General features: G+C 47.0%; 1 protein-coding gene across 2 annotated transcripts; it reads left to right on the top strand.

Moving 5' to 3' along the window:
* Positions 1–6073: 6073 nt before the first annotated feature.
* LOC149346772 (uncharacterized) lies at positions 6074–25378 on the top strand. 2 transcript variants are annotated; one of them, XM_089586685.1, is made up of 4 exons: positions 6074–6194; positions 9412–11233; positions 16941–17319; positions 22573–25378. In XM_089586685.1, the coding sequence occupies exons 2-3, from the start codon at positions 9417–9419 to the stop codon at positions 17278–17280; spliced, it is 2157 nt and encodes a 718-aa protein (XP_089442811.1). In that variant the 5' UTR covers positions 6074–6194; positions 9412–9416; the 3' UTR covers positions 17281–17319; positions 22573–25378. The 2 variants fall into 2 exon arrangements, with proteins under 2 accessions (XP_089442811.1, XP_089442809.1); XM_089586683.1 differs by lacking the exon at positions 22573–25378 and having other exon boundaries at positions 16941–18252.
* Positions 25379–26462: the final 1084 nt, after the last annotated feature.

The raw sequence follows: 26462 nt of genomic DNA, 5'->3' as shown, positions 1-26462 counted from the left end.
CAGTGATGTGCCGCTGTTGCCTTTCAAACCGGCAACACGCTTGGACTTAGCAGGCTCCTGCTGCCATCTAGGAGAAGCGCTGATAAACCAGAAACTGGAATTCTTGAATGTGGTCGTGCGCGGGATTTTCAAACAAACAAGGATTATACGGCGGAGCGGCCGTAGTGAAAAACTTTTTTTTTGTTACTCAAAGAGAGTTTGGGGATCAGAAGACCCCGCTACATGGTCGGTATCCTTAGTCCGGGCCACCGCACGACGAGGTTCCGTCTCGCGCCCGCTTTACTGGAGCCCTTTGGGACTCCAGTGTGGAGCAGTGGAGGAGAGCAGTGGCGGAGAGAAGGGGCCGCCCCACCGCGGGGAGAACACCACCGAACCTGCGCCTAAAACCTCTTCTGCAATAACATTTACCTCCTCCTCTCTCGGCAAGCACATTTATGAAAGCGACCAACGTACGGGATGCTTGTGCGTAATGGCTGCTTTGATTGCCTAGAGAAAAATGATCTAATTATCCTATTTTTACGACTCATGAAGTTGAGAGTCAGCGGGAATCCGATCTTGCTGGGAGGGTTTTACATTTTAAACATAACCACAGCAGTCAACCAGTAAAAAAAGCTCTCTGACGGTTCGGCGCCCAGATAAGGGAACACCGCCTGGAACATCTTTGCCTTAACGAGTTCTCCTGGATTCAGCGGCACAAAGCACTCTGAACAAAGCTCCCGCGCTAGGCGCCAAAACATCATTTCATTTCATTTATTTGTCCCTTAAAGGCCTGAAGGCATTACATAAGGGGGGGCGTACATACAGGTTGGAGGGTAGTGGCAGAGAACACAAAAAAAAGAAAGGGGAAAAATACACGGGGTACAAAAAGAGTGCAATAATATACAAACTAAAAGCAAGAAATAAACATACAAAAAGAAAACAAGGAACAGTTGGCACTTCGGTGTCGCAGTATGAATATGTTTATGAGAAGTGATTAGCCAGTTTCTCGCGGAAAAGGCGGCGATCGGAGTATGTTATTATGTTGGCGGGAAGGCCATTCCAGAGCACTATGGCGTCGGGAAAAAATGAACTGCTCATTGCGGAGGTGCGGGTTTTAATGCGTGCGATTGGGTTACTGTGGTTTAGGCGGGATGACGCACGTGGTGGTGGCTGCAGCAACAAATGTCTTGGTGAGCGATAAAAGAAAGAGTGAAAGAGGCATAGACGGGAAGTAACACGGCGAGTTGCTAGTGTTTGAAGGCCGAGGGATCGTTTTAGTAATGTTACGCTGGTTTTTCTTGAGTACGGCGATGTAATGAAACGGGCGGCGCGATTTTGAATGGCTTCAAGGTCTGAGATGAGATACGATTGTGATGGATGCCAGACAGATGACGCGTACTCCAATTTAGGACGTACGAATGTTATATATGCCAACTTTTTTACTTCAGGTGATGCAGATTTTAGATTGCGCCGGAGAAAACCAAGTGTGCGTGATGCTTTGGAACAGATGGTCTGAATGTGTGTTTTTACTGGTTACGTATTTTTACTGGTTCTAGTGCCTGTTTTTCTTTCAAATTCACTGCGTATGTGACGCGTTGATTTGATTTGAAGTTTATTTTCTTAATTTTCAACAGAAAAAGGAAGCCGAGGCAATAGGCCAATTGGCCTGACCAGGTCCCGGCACATAAAGCAGGGCACCGCACATACCAAAAACATACAAACATGACAACATTACGGCCACAAAATAGAAAGAATTGGTGACATTGGGCACGCAAAACGAGATGGAGAAGCACTGTGTTAGAAAGTGTAGTCGTGGTGTATAATGCACAGGAGATATAACATATATATGTATATAATTTTTAAGAGAAGCCAACCAGCACATTAACCAAGGAAGGGAAGAAGGATAGTGAGTAAAAATCTTCATTGATCAACACCATAAAATTAATAAATATAAATAAAATCCCCTGTGTTCCTTGGTTTTTGTGGCTCCTTGTCTTCTCTTAAAAATGTATAACGAGCCCCTAATTCCCTTTCACTTGTCTATATATATATATATATATATATATATATATATATATATATATATATATATGTATATATATATATATATATATAAATTCAATGCAATAAGTAACAAAAATGCAAGTGAAGAAGCACTGCATACATTACAGAAGCCGTCAACAGAACACAAGTTACACAATAATTATACAAAAGAGGAGCACAGGCACTGCACGGAACACATAAACCATGCAAACATTGAATATTTACCAGTGACAGAAAGCGTAGTAATTTAAAAAAGTAACATGATATGCAGTAAAAATTAAAAATGACAAATGTATGCCAAAAAACGAGACAACCTAAATAGGTTTTCATGTTAATAGAGGGTCAGTTTTCTCACAAATTCTTCTTGATTTTTTCGGAAAACCATTAAACGAGATGATAAATTCAATCTTAAGGCTAAACACACTAAGAATTGTTGGTACCCATGTTGGTACCTGATAAATCAAACATTGTTTGCCTCGCCGCGGTGGCTGAATGGTTGCGGCGCTCGGCTGCTGACCCGAAAAACGCGGATTCGATTCCGGCCGCGGCGGCCGAATTTCGATAAAGCCGAAATTCCAGAGGCCCGTGTAGTGTACGATGTCAGTGCGTGTTAAAGAACCCCATGTGGTCGAAATTCCCCGACCCTTCACATCGACGTTCTTATAGCCTGAGTCGCTTTGGGACGTTAAACCCCAATAAACCACAACAAACCAAACTTCGTTTGCAGTAGTTTGTACGAACACCTGCATGATCACAGAGACGACAAACACTAGCTGCAGAAACACTTTATTTGCGAAGGCTGGCCGCCCGCAACATCACCATCACTCAGAGTCCGCGGAGTCCACGTCGACATTGCCATCGCTATCGCTGGTCGCTGCTTCGTCGGCTTCCTCAGCTTCACCCTCCTCATCTTCGTCCCACACCAAGTGGTCTTCTGTCGCGTCCAGGGCGTTGGAAATGCCAGTTTTCTTGAAACTCTTCACGACCACGTCAGCGCCAATCATGCTCCATGCATCTGCTACCCAGCTGCACAGCAGCTCCACAGATGGCCTCTTTATCTTGCCACCCGGCGTAAGAGCGTGTTGGCCTTCGGCCATCCATTCTGCATACAGCCTCCGAACGTTATCTTTGAACGGCTTGTTCAAAGACACGTCCAGAGGCTGCAGCATCGATGTGAGGCCACCTGGTATTACTGCGATGTCCGTACGCAATTCCGTCAACTTCGCGCGAACAGAGTCCATGAGCGGAACAAAACTGACGAAACACCTTCTCGCCTTCTCGCTCTCTTGAATGTTTTTATGTAGCCCAAAGATTCCGCTTTGCTTTGAAGTAATCATTTTCTTTCCTATCTGAGCTGTAGTTGTCTTAGGCTGTAGCTGGGTCATCCGCTCCTTTGTATCTGTTAGTCCTTTTATCATTAGTTTGGTAATGCTATAGTTTGATAGTGCATGCACTTTTCCTTAGTTCTGTCGAGTGATGTTGGGGATGCGATGATTATGCGAGGAAAAAAAAATTCCAATTTTCGATAGGCAATGTGGGGGGTGCGAGCATTATGCGAGTGCGAGCATTATGCGAGTAAATACGGTACTTTCATTATTTTGCGAAAGGGGTATCTCAATGTCGGAGTATCATTGGTGGCATCATATAATCGATTTTTGTGTATATGTATGCTTCAGCTTGTGGAAGAGAGCATTATCTTAAGACCCCATTTACCTAAACACCTGCATGATCAGAAATAATGCTTGGGAATAGGGATGAAGAAAGGCTAAATCTTACGGAATTTAAATTGGAGAGATGACGGGCAGAAATAAAAGGCCGCAGCTGGATGCTCTACTTAAAAGTGTCTTACATTGCGCAAGCGCTCATTTCGCTCAGGTTGTAACAAAATTTGCTGAGCAGGCCAGAGCTAAGTACGTACGTGAGCAGGATTGCTATTCAACCCTTCTGAGAAGACCAGTACGGAACCTAGAGGTGATCAGAACGCCGCTCCAATTTTGCAGCTGATGTTGCCGAAAATTTTCTCTCCTCGATCCTGGTGTTACTCAGGCACTACTCATCGATATAGTGATGTCCCGTATGGCCTCGCTTATTCAAGAAGCCGTATAGGGCATTTAGTAGGTTCGGGTGACTAAGAAAAAGAAAAATAATAGCCCCTGCCTACACCAGGTACGTACAACAGACTTAAACTAATTATGATATACAAGAGGAAGCCCTAGGGCAATTCGAAGTTTTGCCATACGGAGGTGTAAAAATTAAGTAAGGAGGGGGGATCTACTACAGGGACCCAGAGCCAGGGGAGAGGGCCAGGGGAGTCTCTCCTGATCTGCCCTGGAAGTAGAGGCAAGGATGGGCTATAGGGATGGGATGTAAGGTTGTCAGGAAACGGGTCATGGGAATTTGGACGGGAATGGAGACAGCGAGTTTTTTTGCTCCGATCCTTCAATCTTCCTTACACCATTACTGGCCGGCCTGACCAGGACACGGAGGGCGTCAAGATTTCCCAATGGTGTTGCCCCTACTCAGGGGAGGCCCGGCCCTATGCAACATTGAGACAAGTCATTACAGTCGACTACAAATCGAGGTTGAAGTGGCAGATTTCTGCCAAAGGAGGCCGTCGTGCCGACGGTGTCCGCCTATGGGCAATCTGCACTGCAATTTTGCGGTGAATGTGGCACCGTCGGGTGGCGTAAGGGGCCTAGCATTAAATAAGCAGCCCGGCTTTCTTCAGACTGCCCCGGCGGCCCGGGAGTGGCCCCAGTATTTTTGCTGGACGCTTCACCTATGTCATCCTACAACATGAATCGTGGACGCACCCAGCTAGAAGATAAGCTCAGATGCTGCTGCGTGATGGACTGCTATACCCTGAACGGAGACGCATACGTGAAGTTGTGTTGCTTTCCTGCAAGGCCTTGGGAAAACACCCGGCGATTAAAGTGGATCGTTGCAGTATACATCGTACTAAGTAAGTTGAGCTGGTATTCGCAATTTTTGTGAAGCTCGGGAAAAAAAGACGTTGAATGAGAGTGGACGACGGCGCGCACGGAGTGAAAAACCAGTTGTGGCAAGCTTCTCTCTCCCCCGAGTCGCCCTCTGGTTGCTTTCCACTCTCCCCCGTGCCTTCCTCGCACTTCCCGCCCAAGATTGAGGCAAGTGCCGCACCCCACAACTGCACCAGCACAAAAATGGGCAGGCCAAGGAACCGCCACCAGCCACGCCGATTTAATCGTACAAAAGCGCCACCATCCTTCTAAAGAAAGAAAATAAGCGAGAGTGTCATTAATTACGTCATTCAGGGATCTCGCTAGGAGACGATTACAGAGTTCTCTAGAGTTCTACTTCTGAAAGCGGAGCAGGCTGCAGGTCATGCGGCAGTGTACAACCCGCGCGCCCGTTTTTGGCTTGGGAAGTCTGCGTGTCCGCGGGCGAGGCGGAGCCGGTGACGTCGGGTCACGTGGTGTTATGCCCGCGCCCGGACGAAACCGATACCGACCGTCGCGTGGATGGGCCTTCAAGTGGCGTGCCCCGACTGACGCACTTGCTGAAGCGAAGATGGATCATGAGGGAGGAGCAGTGTGACAAACCGGAACAGGCAGGGGGAGTTTCATTGGCTCATCGGGGGAGGGGGAGTTGCGGGCGATGGGCGGAATTTTCGGCGGGTACAGAGCCAAGCGAAGAGGCAAGGAGGAGTGGCAAAACGCTTCCAGCGACGGCGTCGCTCATCGCTTCCCGCAGGCGCTTGGAACTTCGCGCGAGATTTCGCGTACAGTAAGCTTGGCCTTTAGGAACTTCCCGTCGGGTGATCGATGGATATATTGATTGTTACATTGAAATCTATTAGTATACGATATTACTGCCTTCATTAAGGGTTTCCCACTCAAAAATGCTTTTGACGAGAGTTGGTTGGTATGAATAACCCGCGCTTTGCTCGGGCGAGGAGTTGTTTACTACTTTCGCCCGTAGATGGCGGCAGGACTACCGTATGAGCGGAAAATTTTCTACTTCAAATGGGAGAGGGTACCACTCGTAGTGGATGTGTGGATGTGCAAAAAAAATTCGGATGTGGCGGCTGCAGCTCGGATCGCTTGTACGCTTGGGTCAATACCAGCTGTTTTAGCCGGCGTGCGTTAGCTCCGGCGCGGTCTTCATCTGTTGGCTGGACTATGCGATCTAATGTAAGTGTCGCATGACTTCCGTTCCATTCTGACTTAGCCTCTGGGTGTGTCACAACTCCTCCCGAATTACGCCCATTTTTTGAGGCGGCGCCTAAAAGTGCACGCACTACGAAACAGAAAACACGTGGGCAGATTCCTTTGCCGAGGATGGCATTTCTCGGGAGCCTCTTTGTTCTCAGTTTCAATGGGCCGCTGTCTATACGAATGCGTTTTGTGATTCGAGGCTAGAACTGTCATCGGCGAAAACGAAATGGTCCACGAGTCGTTTACATGTGAAATGTGGCATTAATCAGTGTAAAATGATCACTGCGGTGTGCGGCGACTTTCTTACCGACCGTAAAAGTGGGCCCAGTCTCGACAATGTTTCATGTTGGTTGTATCGCGCTGTTTGAGAAAAATGTCTTCCGATATGATTATGTCGGTTCCTGTGCGCGACCATTCCTTGCACTTGTTACTACAACTCGTACGTTTTACCAAACGCTGCCACTCCAGCACATGATGCGCGCACGTCAGCGACTCTGTTCATGTTCGCTTGCGCATTTGAACTGGAAGGCGTTATTCACGGTCTATATTGACGTTTTTCTCAATCTCCCCAGGTACTGGCAGTTACGGTTTGCTTGAATTGAGAAGCTGTTAGAGCTTAATCACTTCTACGAGACCAAGTTGTACAGGCGGCCGCAATGCTAAGTTCTCCACAGCATTGAGCCCGAAATACGGCGAATAATAGGGGGTGCGCGTATGTGAGCGCTTCTGGAATGACGTTGACAAAAACCAGCTTGTTTGCTTAGCTGATTGAAGTGTATCATTGCTATCATTCTATAACACTTCAGTCACTTAGCCTATCATCGAGGTTTCCTTTCAGCGCTGTAAACGACCGTCCTGAAGTGAACTAGAATGCTACAGGGCGCTCACTGGCGAAGGGAACCTTAGACAGACTGTTTAATCTAAGAGTTTACACACGTGGGAAAACAATGCCTTTTGACTTAGAAGTGCACTTTTTTCGCCATGGAATTGTCAGCGATGTAGTACATCACGATACATAAAAGACGGGCTAACAGCAGTCTGTTTAACGAATACTACACGGTATTATTATTCGCAGTTATTACTTAGTAGTATATTAATTTGATGGAATATAACATCTGTAATTTTCTTAGCGTTTAATTGCAGCCTATTTTTTCTTAACGATTTGCAAGGTGAATGAATGTAGTTGTTAACACTTTTCTCCGGTGTAGCTAACTCGTTAGATGAGAAGACATTTGTGTCATCAGCATACGTAGTAAGATTTGGGGAATTAGAAATAGCAACAATATCGTTTATGTAAACCAGAAAAAAGATATGTCTCTAATATTGAGCCTTGAGGTACATCTTGCAATAAATTCATTGGCGTTGATGTTGTAAATTGGTTTTTACTGTTTGATACCGGCCATGTAAATAGCTAGTGAGGAGATAAACTGTGACGCCACGGATACCATACCTTGATCACTTCTGCAGTAAGAGGTCATAATTTAGAGAATCGCAAGCTTTTCGGATATTAAAAAGCAAACCCAGTGTGTATTTTTTACTTTCTGTGTTTTCAATAAGCCTCTCTTTAATATTAACTAATGCCTATTTTGTCGACTTGTGCATTGGAAATCCATATTGACTATCTGTTATAAGTTTATGTTCTTAAAAAAGGGAAGCAATCTGTTAAGATTAAAACCTTCAAAAATTGAGGTATCACTGCTGGCATTCACATAGGATAATGGAAAATGGATACTTATAGGATACAGCCCATGAACAGTTTTTGCCGGTCTATTTCGTGGTTGATAAAGGCGAGGCGCTGTGTAACTACGTCGTTGACCTCCGCGCATGCAATATCTCGGCTCAGACCACTTGTCACTCATTGCTTATCAGCACTTGGTGGTGGTAAGGGTGTCAGAAATAGTTTCTTCGAAGTCCTGCAAGTTCCGCGTTCCTTTTCGGAAGTGTGAAAAGAGGAGAGTGGAAACAGTTTTTATCCTTTAAATCATTGCATTGGTAATAGAGTGGGTGAAAAGAGATGGGAAGCACAGGCACGTGCAGCACAGGATTCGGTAGGCGGTCGCCTCAGGTGAAATTTGCTAGGATAGCGTATTCTTAACTGGGACAGAAAAGGGCTGTCTGGAGTACAACCCTATTATCACACCAATTGCGACACTCCTCTTCGAAACCCTGCTATTTACAGTGGCTAGTTCGCGAAGGTCACCAGACCGTCATCAACGGTGAGCTTTTATTGCATCTTACAAATGGCATTTCTTTCTTGCTTTCGAGTTTTGAACAGCTCTGAGCACATCTTCTGATTGCTTGAAACGACGCGACAGTGTTGGTAACCTTTTTGTTTTGACACAGTCACTCTCCTGCAGTCATACAGATGAGTCTTCGGGGTGCATCGCGTTACGTAATATCCTAGTTCCTCAATGTAATGTCATAATAATACAATATTCATTCAAGCACTGAAGGACTATGATAATATCAACTAGCTCTGAATTTGACATTACTCAAGATTGTCTTTGATGGTGATTGGTGACTTTTGTAATGATAGACGCACAGCGCTTCTGATGGCTTCCCGACCACTCATCAGTAATTTACCGAAGCTGCTTATCTTTGTCTCTCGTTAAACAACTTTTCATTTATTGTACCCTTAAAGGCCCTTTTCGGGCATTACATAAGAGGGGGGACAGTTGAAATACAAAGTAAAGAGTATAACAATGTTAATACAGTAAAATACAACACAATGCAATGCAAGAAAAATAAAAAAAGAAAAAAAAAAGAAAAAAAAAGAACTGGAGTACTCAAAGTGTTCCGCTTAAAGTAATTAAGCTACTGCTAGTGAAGAGCAGCGCTAAGCGGCAGATGGTTGTCACAGATCATCTCGCCACTGCGGACCGTACAGTTGGTTAAGATAGGGCTAGCTCAGAAAACCGAGCTTTGTTCACCATATTTCGTTTGTTTTGAGAATGCTTTCTCATTATAAATAAATAGGAGGGCGCATATTTGCTAAAGGGAATATGCCTTGATTTAGTCAAACTTTTCAGACCTCCACGTGGGTGAAAAGTCTCATCTAAGTGAGTAGCACATGGCAATGACTGCAAAAATATTCTTCTGAGGCAATAGTTAACTACGTTGCAGGGGAAGCAGGGGGAAAGCATCGATGCTGTTTACTTCCACTGTGTTGTAACGTACACTAATGTCCCCGCAGGTGCAATGGCGAAGCGTTCAACTTCAGAAAATGCAGCACTGCCATCTGATCCGGAGGAGTTCGGCATCCCGCTGGTCGGACCCTTCACTGGTAGAGCGCTGAACCACCGTCTACCGTGCACAGCTACCCGTCACCGAACGTGCCACATCGTGGACGAGCTTGCCGTCTGGAATGAATTCCTCTACGACTTAGGGTATCGGCTGCGTGAGATGCGGGGATCTGCAGGACAGCTATCCATTTCAGCGTTTAGAGCTAAGCTGTGTCCTCACAGTATGCAAATAGCCCTTTTCCGTTGGCTCATCGAGACACACCACTGCATCGGTGCCTTTGAATGCAATTCTCTACCCAATGAGACAGACGACGCAGACCTCTCCGAGACACTGCTGCGAAGTACCTCCATCAAGATTGTGACGGTCTTCATATGGACATTGAGGAGTGAGCTGCGATGCATGCATATATCAAAACTCAGAAATGTGAAAGAACTAGTGGTCCTGGGCTGGGGAGACAGTTCAACAATTGTGGACTCGCTGACCAGTCTTCTGCGGTGTAGCACTTCGCTGTCTTGCCTCAAGATGCCTGAATTACACATGTGTGCTGAACATGGCGACTCGTTTTTGAAAGCGCTGCAAGCAAACTGCTCCTTGAAGAAACTGTCAGTCAACTGGAGTGTCATCAGTGCGTCTTCTCCATCATGCCGCGACGAGTTTGCAGACTTTCTCAGAAACGAATGTAAGCTCACTGCTTTGACCGTGAAAGGAATCAGGTTTCATTCTGAATATTACTCTAGCGTGGTACTGGACGCACTTGTGCGCAACCGGTCACTTTTGATGGTTAAGCTGGAAGACATTAACCCCGGCCAAGACAGTGCAGACCTCTTAAAAAATGTTGCTGCAAAAAACAAAGTGCTCCGCAAATTGACATTAAGGGTAGCTGATGAATTCAAGTCTAAAAGGGGATGTCTTAACTGCTCGGCTACAGCTTTCGGAGAAAATGAAACACTGGAAGAACTTAAACTGCCTTTTGCCATGTGGGACAGTGACCACTGGAAGCTGTTTCTAAAGTCATTGTCCGCCAGGAGAACTGCAGTAAAAGTAATAATTCATGTTGCAGAGAATGACCGATACGAGTTCCTCGAAGTCGGTAATGACCTCCGTCAGAATTTCACAGCAGAAAAAACTTCGTCATTTCAGCTAACCAACCTGCATATCACTCGTTTTGTCTCGGTCTCAGAGGACAATGCGATTTCAAAAGCACCCCCACTAGGTCCTTACAATGCAAACCTAGCGCCACTTGAGACTTGCTCAAACATTTGGCCTTCAGTTAACTGCATCTCTTCCTTGGATCTGTTCTGTGACTTTCCTTCGCTGAGCTCAAGAGGCTGTTCCCTACTCGCTCGCTTCATTCGGGAAACAAGGACGCTTAGACAACTTATCCTCGCGCCAGCCAAACCGGATCACTCGCATCCAGAGGCTCACGAGCACTGGTTGCCAGTAATAGAGTCACTGGCACAAAACACCACGATAGTACATCTTGACGTGTGGACAGATTCGTTGAATGAAGAGGGGGCAAAGTGCCTTGCGGACGCCGTCAAGCGCAGCAAGAACATCCGCAGAGGATCGTTTTGGCTCAGTGATAAGATCAGATACTTCGTTCCCCACCTTGCTCACCGCATCGAAGACAACTACAGCTTTACGCATGTCGCACTTGACCTCGTGGATTGGGAGGGAGGCGACTACGCGTACCGCATCTTGGAGACGGTGCGTCGAAATTTCGGATTGGTGTCACGTGCTTCTCAGTTCCTGTCAGGGGGCCACTGCGACAGGTACGTGCGAGATTGCTCATTTGTAGTGTCACTGTTGCAAGCTCGCTCATTTATAAGCAGCGGGCAAACTGTTTTGGAGATGACTTTAACGGCACCACGTTAAAGCGGTTGTTTGCACTACATGGCGCTGGTGGAAAGGAGTAGTTTTTCCTCACCTCTGCTCAGGTGTTAGGTGAGAATTACATAGACTGGAATTACAGTCTTTATGACAGCTGGCCTAACTCATACTCGCAGAGGGGATGGGTTTTATAAGTAGTGCTCCCTGAGTGTATTCAACCGTGCCTTGCTTTTCGCAGCGTTCTCAGCTTTGTGGTATTATGAAATCGAGCCACGGTGCTTACGCACGCAGCATCTGTGTAGCTGTATCTCTCTGTCAGGCGAATATCAAACAATAGAATTCGATCACGCATATGTGAATGTTGGCTGAAACAGAATTTACTTCTTTGCGTATTTGTACAGACGGCAAAACGCATGTCTAGAACACGTTCTGAGTGTTTTTCGGGCTTAATACGGGATAACTAGCCATAAGATTTGGTTAAATATGGTCTGGATGTAAACGTAGAATTTAATCGTCATTTTTTGCCTTCTTGGTCGCAGCGGCTTTGGGAGCTTTGGAACACACAGTTTGGTTGTTCTAGGCATGTGTTTTGCCCTGTGTACGTATTTACAGATACAAGTTGGGTTAAGATTCAAGCAGTAGTTGAATGGTTGCCGATATTTGAAAAAGAAAAACCTTTGACTGCCTTGAATTTCACCGAATGTACGTCTTCACATGAAATTCTTCACATTTACTAAGTGCCGGGATGAGGCGCTGATAGATGTACAATACGACAGCGGCGCTTTTCGTCGCGTCTGCCGATATGAAAACTGCGCTGGGGGTTTCGTAGACGATTGCTGCGCCTTAGAACCAAGCTATAGCGCAGTATGCCCATCGCTTTTTCAAGTCAACTTCCTTGATGACACCTTGAAGCTAGAACGTGTGCGTTATAGAGGAGTAAAAGGCTACTCTGACTACTGTCCGTTCCGCGCGAACCTGAACAAGGATCGCTGTCAGAACTTGTGTGGTCTATAGATTGATGCAAGAATGGCGTAGACCATTGGTCATCAAGCGCTACTAACAAAGAGTCTACAGCGACGAGCCGAAGCAGCTGTGGGCGTGCGCTCCCTTCTTCTATAGCCACAAGACATGGGGACTCGTGGCTTTATGGGGGGGAGCTTGCAGCCCGTGTCAGTTTTCAATGTGTGATAACTGTCCAACTAGCATCTAGTTTCAGACATCCAATAATGAAATGTGCCCAATGCCCTTAATTTGTTACACGACGCGATCACTGTTGTAGCTCTGGAGGACCAGGCGCGCCAGAACATGATGCATATGCAAAAGCCAGCAACACACAGAAACGACGACGGGATCAAGCAGGCATTCACGTCAGCATGGTTCACTGAATAAGAGCCTCTTCGCACACAATCGGCGTTTCTTAGAGTCTTGTCTCGACGACGTTTGTCACCGGGGAATATTTATTTGAAAAATATGACTTGCTCTTTGTCAATAAATACATGAACACAGGTGAATTTTAGAGAGTTCTTTTTAATATGCAAATCGTGTCTAACGTACCTATAAATCTAATTCCTAGAAACAGAATAAAAGCTGCGCTAATTGTATTCCCATAAGTAATAGATGAAATGCATCCTTTGATAGTCATTCCAAGCTCCCTAAATTTGGGTCTTATCACTGTCTGAATGTGCAATAAGTGAGTACCGAATTACGCTTGGTTCGCTATCATGGTTAGGCAGCATACCGGCAAGCTCTCAGAGGCGACGAAACATGATTATAAAACGCCAAATCATAAAACCCCTAACCCCACAGACAGAATACAAACGGCAGAGTTATGAAATCTAATCAATAAGCGCAACCTAAACGACATAAGGACGTATAATATAGAGGTAACCAAGCATGCCCTATGGAACGGAGGTCGCCTAAAAGCGGTCAAAAGGAAAGCGGCCGTTGGTTATCTTTTGATCTGTGCGCTAAGACAGCAATATCATTAGCTATATGGATAATATAGGTAAAATAACCTTAGAGTTCAACACAAATCTATGCACCAGCTAACGTAATCAGGACTTTAATGAGATAGATTGAGCAACGCAAAGCAAAATAAACATCCCGCCAGCAACGAAAGAAGTAAAGAAAGTCTTGAGAGCAGTGGAAAGGGGAAAAGCATCTTATGAGGGTCAGGTAACATCACATCTGCTAAAAGGGTGCAGAGGTGGGTGCTAGAAAAATTCGCTACACTTCATACGCCATGCCTTGTGATTTCGAGCGTACCGGAATGTTGTTACAGCGCTAACATCATCTTAAGGTGTAAGGAAAGGGAAGACAAGGAGTTCAAAAAATTACATATCGCTCATCTCATGGTCCGTTCCCACAAGATATTTACTAAAGTAAGCGCCAATAGAACCATAGACTTAAATCATTGAATTCAACAGGAAGGCTTTCGTTAAGGCTAGTCGACAAATGGCAATGAGCACACTATGTATCAGGCGACAGTGAAACACGCAGAATATAACCAACCGATACGCGTATATATCCTTCATAGATTACGTGCAAGCGTTTAACTCAGTTGAAACATCAGCTGTCATGATGGTATTACGCAATCAGAGTGTAGAAGACCCTCATGAAAAAGTTCTGATAATAACTATAATGCGTGCGCAGCCACCATGGTTCTCAATAAAGATTGCAATAAAATTCCGATAAGGAAGGGTATCTGGCAGAGAGGCCCGATCTCTCCAATGCTATTAACCGCCTGTTTGAGGAGGTCTTCAGAGACTTCGATTGGAAACAGTTGACGATAAGAGTTAATGGAGAATACCTTACCAATCAGTGACCCGTGGACATTGCTTCGCTAAGTCAGTCACGGGAAAAGTTGCAATACATGATGAATCACTTATACAGGCAGAGCAGAACGACGGGTCTAAAAACTAACATGCAGAAAGCCAAAGTAATATGCGAAAGTCTCGCAAGGAAACAGCAGTTAGCAATTGCTAGCGAGGTGCTCGTAATGGTAAAAGATGGCAAAGTAGGACTAGAAAGTAGATGTTCCGCATAATGTTTGCCGAGTGCTCGAACTGGGACCTAAGTTCGCTGTCAGCGCTCGTGTTCTTTCCTTCCATCGACCTGTCCTTGTTTGCGCTGTTTGAAATTTTTGGAGGGAATACGGCAGCTGATGAATGACAGAAACAGTGTGGAGCGTATTTGACAGGTTTTCTCAGATCATCGATGGCAGTTTAATGATATCCCTGTCGATAGAAGTATATAGTAGCCACATCTTACCGGCACTGACCATTGGGCATAAACGTGGATGCTAATGAAAATCGTTCAAATTAAATTGATAACCTGTGAGCTATGGAAAGAAAATGAGAAGTGTAAAGTTGAAACACAGGACGAGAGCAGAAGGGGCCCGTGAAAAAACTAGGATTAATGACATTCTAGAGGAAATCAAGAAGAAATGAGCTTGGGCATAAGGTATGTAAAGCGATGGTAAGATAACCGATCGTCCTTAATGGTAACGGAGTAGAGTCCAAGAGAGGCCAGCCTAGAAGGCGGCAGAAAGTGAGGTGGGCGGATGAGGTTGAGAAGTTTTGCGGAGATAAGGTAGCCACCGATTGCACATGATAAGGTTAATTAGAGAGGCAGGGCAGAATCCTGTAATGCGGATGATGATAGGTTATCGACGATCGGGTGACGAGAAAAATGCGCGTCTCGAGCCCCTTTTTAGACAACATATGCCATTCTTCTTCTACTCCGAAGGCCACTAGATGGCGGCTAGAAAGATTGGAACCATGGCCTCTTGACCATCTTGAAAACAAAATTCAGAGCATACGGACTAAGGACAAACAAAGAGTAGACACGGTAAGCGCTGACTCTTAAATAAGTTTTAATTGTGAAGGGATGGGTATATACATACTTATAAACAAACAAACAAAACAAAAATGAAGAAAGCCAACATAGCCACAGTCAGACCGATACCTCCTAAAGGGAGACCTCATGAATTATCTATCCTTTTTCACGAAATAAAATGTACATCTTTAAAACGGGGCGATGTCTAAGCATTGAGGTTATGGAACATAATAACTTGCCATCGGACATCGTTCGTGCAGGCATTGCTGAACTTTGCTCAGAGTTTAAAAGTGATAATCAGAAGTTGTATAGCACTGTTCTGAAAGACTAAGGCTCTCTAGCGGCATCTGGATCAGCGCACGCGAGAAATGATGCAAGCGCATTTTATTCAAAAGAAAAAGTTATACTTGTTAGCATACCATCGGTCCTGTTGTATGAAAAAGATATTTCCCGTATTGCTTAATTCATGATGTGTCACATTCTAAGGTAGCGGCGTCAGTATGGCTATGGTGTGTTTATGGTCGTTTCTGATTTCTTTTCGACACGTTGCGTTTTTTAATGCGTGCTTTTCGCACATGCGCCGATTTGTGTGTGTGTATCCATCCTATAGCAATAAAAGCATGTATGCTAGAGAGTGCTTGTGGTAAAATTGGCAAATTGGTTTTTGCCGAAAGAAAATGGCGCAGTATCCGTCTCACATGTCTCGGCGGACACCTGAACCGCGCCGTGAGGGAAGGAAGGAAGGTGGGAGTGAAAGAAGAAAGAGAGAAAGAGGTGCCGTAGTGGAGGTCTGCGGTATAATTTCGACCACCTCGGCGTCTTTAACGTGCACTGACATCGCACAGTGCACGGGCGCCATTTGCGTTTTGCCCCCATCGAAACGCGGCCGCCACGCTCGGTTTCGAACCCGGGTACTCCGGCTCGGTGCACGAGTGCCATAACCACTGAGCCACCGCGGCGGGTAGCAGTGCTTGTGGTGTCTACTCTTCGTGCGTCCTTAGTTTGTGAGTGCTGAATTTTCTTTTCAAGATGAACTACACCAGACTAGCCCAACTCGCCATTCTCTTGGTCAGGCGTGTAGAAACAAACAAGGAACCTTACAAAGTACAGGCGCGTTTCAAGTCGCACAACCATCATCCCCAGTATCGTTGCCATGACCGCCGCTCACTCGCAAACACCATTTCTCGTACGAACGCGTGGAGCGAACGGAACCCGTTATGTTCTGGTGGTGTTCACTCTGTAAAAATTCACAACTTTTGGACGCCATAACATTGCTTGTCGTGATTTAATCAGATTAATAATTATAAATCCTGTACATATTTCCTTTCCCCGCTTTTCCTCCTTCGGCTCCGACCGAGTGGTGGTGGAGCCTGAATATTTACTGCACAGCAATCGGGAGGGAGGCACATGTTTAGGTTTAGGTGTCAGGTTTTATGGAGGTTTAACGACCCAAAGCGACTCGGGCTACGAAGGACACCGTAGTGAAGGGTTTCGGAAATTTCTTACACCTGAAGTTCTTCGTTGTGTACTGACTTCGCACAGTACACGGACCTGTAGAATTTCGCCTCGACCGAAATACTACCGCGGAGCGCAATGACCACGAAGCCACGCCGACGGCCGAGGCACATGTATCAATTGAAATAATTACAAAAGGAGATGGAGTTTACAGCAATTAGCAAACGCTTAATAGGGCAAATATAACTCAGTGCGAATAGTTTCTGCAGCTTTTCCTTTGTGTTTTTATCATCGGTCCAGCCAAAGACGGAAAGAGATTGTTGAAAAGAATCTTTTCCTTTATTCTCCTTCTAACAGGTTGCGCACCCCTAGTGCCTTACAGACCGTCCATAAGCACCCTGCGCTCATGGCCGACCTTGCCGAGGTGCTCTGTGTCACCGACGCCGAGGCAGCCGACATGGTCCGACACGGAATCCGCAGCCTGGATGACGACATGCACGTCTTCATGCGACTCATCGGCATCGTGGGGGAGAGGATCGAGTGCTACCCGCGTGAAGACGGACGGGCCCAATTGGACAGTCTCAACGAGTACTGCTTGAGAGAGATCCGGCGCTATCTCAGTCTCGATGATGTCAAGTATAGCTCTGAGAGAGAGTCAAGGGCAAGGAGTGAGAGAGATTTGAATATGTACATCTAGAGCGGGACTCTTATTCTAAACAAAGAACCGCAAACTGAGGTTAGTAGACCGTTTTTACCTCCGTCACTGCGCATACACTCACTTGCGCAGTGGCCGTGATGCCTGCAATCCTCACCTGCTTCTTGCTTCTCACTAGCTTGCAAGTCTAATCAAACTCAGTGGTAACGGCACTGGGCTGCTGGCCCGAAAGACGCGGGCGTGATCCCGGGGCCGCGGCGGGGAATTTCGATGGAAGCGAAATTGTAGAGGCCCGTGTGCTGTGCGATCTGAGTGCACGTTAAATGCCATAGCTGGTCGAACATTCCGGAGCCCATCACTACGGCGCCCCTGATAGCCTGAGTCGTTTTGGGACGTTAAACCCCAATAAACCAAACCAAACTAAATTTTGCCTCAAACTCCTGTTTGGTGAATTCTTGGCACTTCAATGTTTTTGGTGTTTGGTTTTGGCATTTGTTTTCTTTGTATTTTGTGCATTCTTAGTTTTTTATTGCTTAGTATTTTGTATTATTTGTATTCTTCTTTTAGTCTCTTATCTTAATTATTCTTGGTTTTTATTGTGTACAGTTTGTAAGCATTGCCCTAGAGTGTACATAGTGATTAACTGTTTAGTCTGCCGCGCTCTGCGGCTGAACTACAAGTAATGTTTCTATTGGACCGCGCACTAGCTTTTGTAGCTATCGCTCTAAACAGTGTTTGTACATATCTCATGTTGTCGCAATAAAGTTGCCATTAAAAGAAAAAAGCTTTGACAAAGGCAGCACTACAGCGATGTTGTTGTCGCGACTGAACTAAGTATTAAAAGGAAAGTGCACGGGCCTGCCCACTGGTTCGAGCTGAGCCACAGTCAATGCCATCACAACCCCATACCGCGCCCACCTTCCTGGTCAATTTCCCTCCACCTCCAAGCTCTGCGGCAAACCTGGAGACATTCTAGATATACTACTCACTTCAAGGAGAGGGCTGAGTCGGGATGCTTGGTTCATGTTGAATGGTACAGCAAAACAGCGCTGACGGACGGGACGGACGAAGGCGAGACAGACACATGCGCCGAACTAAGAACCAAATGGTTTATTGCGAAGGAGGGGGCAATATAAAGCATAGAAGGGAAGAAGAAATGCGGTGCAAACATCACATGGCATACAATCTGGATATCATCACTGATTAAGAAAAGCGATCTCCTGTGGGAATAGAGCCACTGATGGTAGGCTTACACATGAGTTGCCTAATGCGTGAATGTGAAAGGCCTCCAATATCAGGCGCGAGGTATGATCTTTATATTTGGCGATGATATTGGTTTGGTTCAAAAACGCCTCACATTCTTCGGAATCTGCCAAATGAATGACCATATTATTTCGGCGTGACTTGTTTTCAATGTCTTTCGCGCGTTCGCGTAGCCGATCGTTGACGCACCGTCCTGTCTCTGATAAAAAAACGGCCGCATGACAGTGGGACCTTGTAAATCACACCACAGCAACAGTTGACAAATTTGTTTCCGTGTTTCTTCTGACAAGCCTTCTTTCCACTTTCCTGAAAAACTCTCTTGCACAGGCCTCCCAACTTGTTCCTGAAGGATACCCGACGAAGATCTTATCTAGCATAGCAGAGTCGATATTAAAAGAATGCAGAATTCAGAAGGAGATGCGCAAACTGGACAATAAGCACATAACATGTATTCTGTATGTTCACCAAATTTCGCATAACCTGAAAAAGATTGTGAACAAAGCCGGCGTCAAGCTCCTTTTCTCTGCCAGGAACAAGTTGGGAGGGCTGTGCAAGAGAGTGAATCAGGAAAGTGGAAAGGAGGCTTGTCAGAAGAAACACAGAAACAAATTTGTCAACTGTTGCTGTGGTGTAGTTTACAAGGTCCCACTGTCATGCGGCAGTTTTTACATCGGAGAAACAGGACGGTGCGAAAAAGATCGGCTACGCGAACACGCCAAAGACATTGAAAACAAGTCACGCCGAAATAATATGCTCATTCATTTCGCCGATTGCGAAGAATGTGAGGCGTTTTTGAACCAAACCACTATCATCACCAAATATAGAGATCATACCTCGCACCTGATATCGGAGGCCTTTTACATTGACGCATTAGGCAACTTATGTGTAAGCCAACCATCAGTAGCTCTATTCCCACAGGAGACCGCTTTTCTTAATCAGTGATGATATCCCGTACTAGTAGTAGTAGTAGTAGTAGTAGTAAAAGACATTCATTCGACCATAATTTAAAGGCCGAGCATGTCGACCGCCTGGGCGACCAGAAGCCGCTGTTCTTCTTCCCCTTCAGCGCCAAGCCAGTCGAGCCAGGTGGTGATGGATAGTGAGGGTGGGGGGAAGGAACCCGGCTGCTGAGCAGCCGGGCAATAGAAGAGGCAATGGGCCAGGTGCGCATAGATACAGGGGCAGTTGGGACAGGAAGGGTCCGATCGATAGCGATAGAGGAAGAGGCGAGACGGGGTGATAACTGCATTCATCTGAATGTGCCGAAGAAGGCGAGACTCCGGCACCGTGAGTGATGGATGAGGGGGGGGGGGGGGTAAAAGCGTTTGTCGAGGCGGAGCTCAAGGTAGACCTCTTTTATGGCGCGGCGAAGGGTGAGTCTCCCACCGTCCTCCGAGGGCTTGGGCCAGGGGATCAACGGTGCCCTGAAAAGTATGTCGCGGGCGAGCTGATTGGCCAGCTCATTGCCTTCAATGCCTGAATGCCCAGGGACCCAGCGGAGGAAAACGATGGAAGGCTGCAGTGCGGAGACCGCTCGTTCGACCTCCTGTTGGAGAGAAGGGGTCAGGGTGCGTTTCTGTATGTGGTGTATAGCGGCTTGAGAGTCTGAATAGACTGTGTACTCTTGGAGAGAGGGAAGGAGGGCAAATGACTGGAGGGCATGCGCAATGGCGAGGACCTCGAGGGACAATGCGTCTGGAGGGGGTAGATACGGCCCGCTGGTGTGGGTTTCAGGAGCAGGGAGGTGTGGATGGTACAGGGCGTAGTCTGATATCCCGAATGTATGCCATGTCATGTTTGCACCGCATTTCTTCTTCCCTTCTATGCTTTATATTGCCCCCTCTTCCGCAATAAACCATTTGGTTGTTAGTTCAGCGCATGTGTCTGTCTCGCCTTCTTCCACCCCATCCGTCAGCGCTGTTTTGCCGTACCATTCAACTACTCACTTCCCCTCATTCCCACATCCTCCCGCACCACAAGAAGCCCTAGACTACTGGGAGCGCCTATTCTCCAGTACTTCCGATCGGGACCAGCACAAGGTTGTTACCAGCGTTCTCTTTAGGATAGCCCTCCAAGGACAATCCTTTCCTCTGTAAGGGGGCCCTCCCTAAAGATGGGGGGGGGGAAGGGGGGGTGCTCTCAAGTGTCATGCAGGAGGCTCCGGCCCCGCCAGAGGAAAGTTTGAAGAACAAACGCGTCCGCCGAAGCGACATAGCCTGGCACATAGGGGTGTGGAAATTGTACTACTGCCACACAGAAACTAGTAGAGGTATTGTATAGTTGCTGCTAAGTTGAATACGAATAGCTAAGCTAAAAGCCAAATCGAATACCAATCCAACAGTTGTTCTGTGTTCTCTGTCTTAGTTTGCGCTGTTTTTCCATTACCAACTGTTAGAGAAGCGAATCGAATACGAACCGAATGTTTTTGCGGATATTAGCTGCTTGTGGTAGTACTCAGTGAGTAATGGTAAGCAATAGCGATGCGGTGCTTTCGCGGATATCGCCTATATGTTCGAAGTGCAGCACTCCGCTTGGGGGATCCCAGCACGAAGTCAGTGTGTTAACTTTTCATTGTGATGTTATACGCAAGAGATGAGTACATTTTGCTTTTGTTACCGGGAGATAATAAACTAATGCCACATCTCAGTGCATGACGCGTGTGAAAGCTTTATATTAAACACGGCTTCCGAGATCGTATATAAGGACCGGATTAACTGTACCTTCTTGGGCCGTGTCGTGTCATTAAATCTGTGAGGCCATGCGTGTGCAACATGAACGCAGGCGTTTTGATTGGGCAGCATTGCGACGCTGAATCCTCCATCCAGTGCATATACCGGTGGCGGCAGCATGATACCCGGCGTCAATGGCCCGTGCTATTGAAGTAGTCGCGGAAGAAAATATAATAGGCCTCATTCGAACTTCAAGTCAATTATTCGAAAAGTATTCGAGAACTTCAGGACATAATCGATTCGTTGCGAATCATTCTCAAGTTACACTATTTGATTGATTCAAAACATCAAACCATCCGCGGTGGCTCAGTGTTTAGAGCGCTCGGCTACTGAGCCGGAGTACCCGGGTTCGAACCCGACCGCGGCGGCAGCGTTTCGATGAAGACGATAGATGGATGGATTAAACTTTAATTTCCACCGAATAAGGTGATCTACCCACCCCCCGACACGCAGGTAGAGGGAAGGGTGCCGCCGCCTTAGATGCAGGCTGGGAGGTCTTGGGTCCCAGCAGCCCCTTCAGCCAGCTGGACGAGCAGGAGCTCGAGCTCAGGGTCCGAGCTGCGCAGCAGGGTCCCTTAGGTGTCTCTACTGTCTATATTGTGGCTTCCCCCTGGAGAGTACGCCACAAAAATTACAAACGCATAAGGCGCCAGTGAAGTTCGCGGTGCTATATTTTGTTTGCCGCATCCGGTCGCGTTATTGAAATGCCCATTACATTCTTTTTCTTGGGCCCTCCGCACAACCGCACAGAACGGGGTCATCAACCCAGCGGGAGACGGGGGCGCCGAATAGGATTACGGGAGACGTCAAACTACCCTCATGGACGGAGTTGTTAGGCCGCATCACAGTGCGTGGGCTTTTGTGCCATGTCTGCAGCAGCGTGCTTTGATATATTGTCACGCTAGCTGCAGGCATGCGGAGCGACGATGCTTAACAGATGGGTTGAAGTGGCTTTCCTGGAACTTGGGTCAACCGGACGTTGAAGTAATCTGCATCATGGGAAAGTGACAGTGTTCGCGAAGCTCGCAGCAGGAAAGCAAAATCGTGATGGTGGAAAGTGTACATACGATATGTGTACGGTGTCGCGATGAGCTACCTTCTTTCCCCAATCATTGATTAGTTGTGTTTTCCTTTCCCCAATAAGTTACTGGGTGGATGTTTGTACAGCACCTGATTGGTTATTCCTCCCACCGAGGGCGGTGACATAGGATTTTAAACCCGCTGCTGCGGCAGGAACGAGGGCTGGTTTCGTCACGTAGAAGTACGAGCCAGTCAAGTGTAACTATGTTTTCTCCTTGCTATGATCATCCTTTGTGTAACCTAAAAGAGGTAACCTCTCCAGTCAGGATATCAAGTGGCGCAGTTCGACAGGATTTGCTACGTCTTTCTGCTCGAGGTATCTGACGGAGGGGCGGAAGATTAAGTCGGTGGACAAGCTGCAGAGCGGTACGTCCTAAAGGAGGAACGTCAGCGTCACAGAGTGACGTTGGAAGCTTCGGAGACTGCTGGTCAATGTCGACGGGACGTAGGAGGCTCAAGTCAGTGAGGAGGTGAAGGAGCCAGGCGACCGACGTGTCGTGGAGGTGCCAAGTCCGTGAGCTGCGGAAGGAACCAGGCGTCCACGTTGAGGTTCAAGACAAAAACCAGGTGACCAGCGAGTCAAACGAGGTAGACGTGAGCAAGCTGGTGAATGAACCGGGCTGTCGCATCGAGGAATTGCAAGCTTCAAGGCGGCATCAGGGAGGTTCAAGTCAGCGAGCTGCCGTGAGAGCCGGGGCTCAACTCATCCGCGTCGAGGAGCCCGCTGTCGTCACTCAGAGCGACGAGTTTACCGTGGCAGAGGAAAGCAACCAGCGAGGTAGGAGCCTTTCTGCTTTCTCCGAATTCACCATATCGGTGTAGTGGTTTCGTGCTATAAAGGATAGCGCGGAAAAGGGAGATGGCTGCCGTACGGTATAATCGGGAGGGTATGATGAGACGTGTGGAGGTTGAGCAGAAGGCAGAGCAGCTGCTTGAAATTGGCAAGTTGAAACTCGAAATTGAGCGAGAAAAGATAAAACTTGCACAGATGCAATCTAAATTAAACCAGGGAACGAAATCTGATGGAGGGATGTTATTTGCAGCAGTTCAATGTTTTGACTGCATGAAATTTGGGCATTTTATGACTGACTGTCCCAACTCAAAGCAAAAACAGGATGTTCCCGTGTTGAGAATGACGGGTGTGCCAATGGCTATGGGTGCGAAAGCTGCAGCGGTTAGGCAGCAGGGCGCAACCGTGGGTGCCATGCCAGGAGAGATGGCTGAGGGCATAGGGGCGTTAGTTACGCCTGTGAAGTAGTGCCTGTCAGAGAAGACCCAAGAGGCACATGAGTGCATTGTTTGTGAACAAAAGTTCAGCATTGGACCAGAACAGGCAGGCGCAAACTCTTGGGCAGCTGTAACGCTCGACGAAGAGGTAGAGCAGGCGCGGATAACTGGAACACCTTTTTCAGGTGATGGTAAACTAGCTCTCAAAGATGACGGGGTTAGCCAGCCGGTGCTCACAATATTGCCCGAAGGTGTAGGCAAGTTGATATCATCTGAAACGCTCTCGCTGCTAGAGCAGCCAGAAAAGGAGCGGCTGCATGAAGAAACAGAGTGAGCTGATTGTGAAGAGCATTTCCAAATTTTCCACGAACCTGTTCTAGACAAACCTGAGGCCCCAGTACAGCTTCAGGCAGACCCGGAAGCTGCGAAAGTTTTTGCGGCAGATTGTGAGCTAATAACGAGCGAAACGAGCGATGAGGCTGCATTGGATGCCGAGGAAGGAAGGAATGCGCGTTTGATCACTGCAATGGTTTTCGAAGCTGATAAGGAACTGCAGGATTGGGATAATGCATCTGTCCCGGTGGGTATCAGCGTGGAGAAGAGACAGTGTGTTTCATTGCCAGAAGTGCGCAAGCAAGCTGGTGGAGTCAGTTGTGAGGAAAGAAGGCTCGAAGGCATGATTTTCTTTGAAGCAAACGTCGGTGGGCAGTTGTACGAAGAGCTAGGGCTACTTGAAACTCGATGCAAAACTGCACGCGTAGTAGATGAGAGGCCTGACCCTACTGTGCAACTCAAAGAAGGGGAGAATGCAGACGCGAGGGCAGTAGCAATCTTCGTGGCCCGCGAAGAGCAGGTGTGCTCTATTGATCCGACGGCGGCGGGAGCCTTTAGAACCGGTGTTTTCCCGGATAATTCAGAAATTGAGTCCAGTCTTCTGGACAAGCTCTAGAGAAACATTTGTTGTTTCGAGATGTAGGTGGCTAGAATTTATTTCTGCCAGTTTTGGGCACTGATCTGACATGGTGGATTCTGGAATGTGCAGATTGGTTTCCGGCCTTGTGTGTGCGGGTTGAAATATCCGCTGGGTGCGCTCATGTGTGCGTGCTGGTGTACTGACTGGACAGCCGCCGTACGTGTGCGTGCGTGTGTATGTACTTTTGTTGTCGGACACCATGGCTGAACTTTAATGTCCCACTGACAACAAGTGTCCGTGTGACATTCTTGGTTTGGAGGAGTGAAGTTCGCGGTGCTGTAAGTTGTTTGCCGCATCCGGTCGCGTTATTGGAATGCCCATTACTTTCTTTTTCTTTGGCCCTCAGCGCAACCGCACAGAAAGGGGTCATCAACCCAGCGGGAGAAGGGGGCGCCGAATAGCGGATTACGGGAGACGTCAAACTCCCCTCATGGACGGAGCCGTTAGGCCGCATCAGAGTGCGTGGGCTTTTGTTCTATGTCTGCAGCGGCGTGCTTTGACATATTGTCACGCTAGCTGCAGGCATGAGGAGCGACGATGCTTAACAGATGAGTTGAAGTGGCTTTCCTGGAACTTGGGTCAACCGAACGTTGAAGTAATCTGCATCACAGGAAAGGGAGAGTGTTCGCGAAGCTCGCAACAGGAGAGCAAAATCGTGATGGTGGAAAGTGTACATACGATATGTGTACGGTGTCGCGATGAGCTACCTTCTTTCCCCAATCATTGATTGGTTGTGTTTTCCTTTCCCCAATAAGTTATTGGGTGGAAGTTTGTACAGTACCTGATTGGTTATTCCTCCCACCGAGGGCGGGGACATAGGATTTAAAACCCGCTGCTTCGGCAGGACCGAGGGCTGGTTTCGTCACGTAGAACTTCTCATGAGCCAGTCAAGTGTGTATATGTTTTCTCCTTGCTTGTATCTTCCTTTGTGCTTTTAATTGTTATAAAAGTTAACCTCTCCAGAAGTGTCCTCTTGCAATGTGTTTTAGCAATTCGAATCTGCAAGACGTCAAGAATCCTACAACAATCATCTTCAACAGCAATTCCCCTCTACGAGATCTTAAGAGAGGATTTCAACTGGCGCAGCCGTAAGAGGGGACACATTTAACCGTTTAACTGCGCCCTTATGCTGTGCGGTGTCAGTGCACGCAAAAGATGCCCAGGTAGTGGATATTATTCCAGATACCTCCAGTACGGCAGGCACCTCTGTCTTCTTTCACTCCCTCCTTTGTCCCATCTCTTCCAGCGCGGTTCAAGTGTCCACCGGGATGTGTGAAACAGATACAGCCCCAGTTTCTTTCTCAAAAAGCCGTATTTTCTATCATCTAATAGCAGGAAGTTTGACTCGCCATTCAAAATTTCCGAATAATCGTACACTTATAAGGCTTTGGCGAAACCTATTCCAGGAGCAAGGAACCGTCACCTCAGCTGGCGAGAGCCCCTATATCCGAGCCCCGAAGGGCCAGGCCAAGCCCCCTGCAGCCATGCTGCGTGGTTTGGCGCGCATTCTTGCTTGCGCGCTCAGATGTTTTCGTTGCAGGTCTTCGGGTCGGGAAATCAATTCTATATATATATTTTTTATTTGAATGGATATAAAACGAGATGTTGGTGCCTGATTATGGCGCCGGCTACTCCTTTGCACAGAGCTGAAAAAAAAACGTTAACTGGCGACACCATTGACACTCAACAAAGCACAGCTAAGCATAGCATTGTCAGCGTTGTAGTATATAGGAACACATCTAAGACTTGTCACTAGCAACCTGGTTACTAATACTAGATTGTTACCTTTTTAAATATTACTTTTATCCTGCTTAATTACTAAAAGGCATGTAGCCCACTTTAAGTAATATGCATATCAGTTTTTACGACGTGGTTACCCTAGGCGCTTTGGCCGAGCAAATTTGGCCATTTTTATACCCTAGGTGAACTGTAGAGGTTGCTTTAACTGCAAG

This window comes from Amblyomma mixtum, chromosome 4 (genome assembly GCF_055824585.1).
Source record: "Amblyomma mixtum isolate Tamu chromosome 4, ASM5582458v1, whole genome shotgun sequence".
NCBI lineage: Eukaryota > Metazoa > Arthropoda > Arachnida > Ixodida > Ixodidae > Amblyomma > Amblyomma mixtum.
Note: the sequence above shows the minus strand (reverse complement) of the source record. Positions and strands in the feature narration are given on the sequence as shown.

What these genes read in the sequence shown, in the direction of transcription:
- LOC149346772 (XM_089586685.1), top strand. Translation starts at nt 9,417, where the DNA reads ATGGCGAAGCGTTCAACTTCAGAAAATGCAGCACTGCCATCTGATCCG. An exon ending in TCAGGGGGCCACTGCGACAG is followed by an intron (nt 11,234 to 16,940) that starts GTACGTGCGAGA and finishes TCCTTCTAACAG; the next exon opens with GTTGCGCACCCCTAGTGCCT.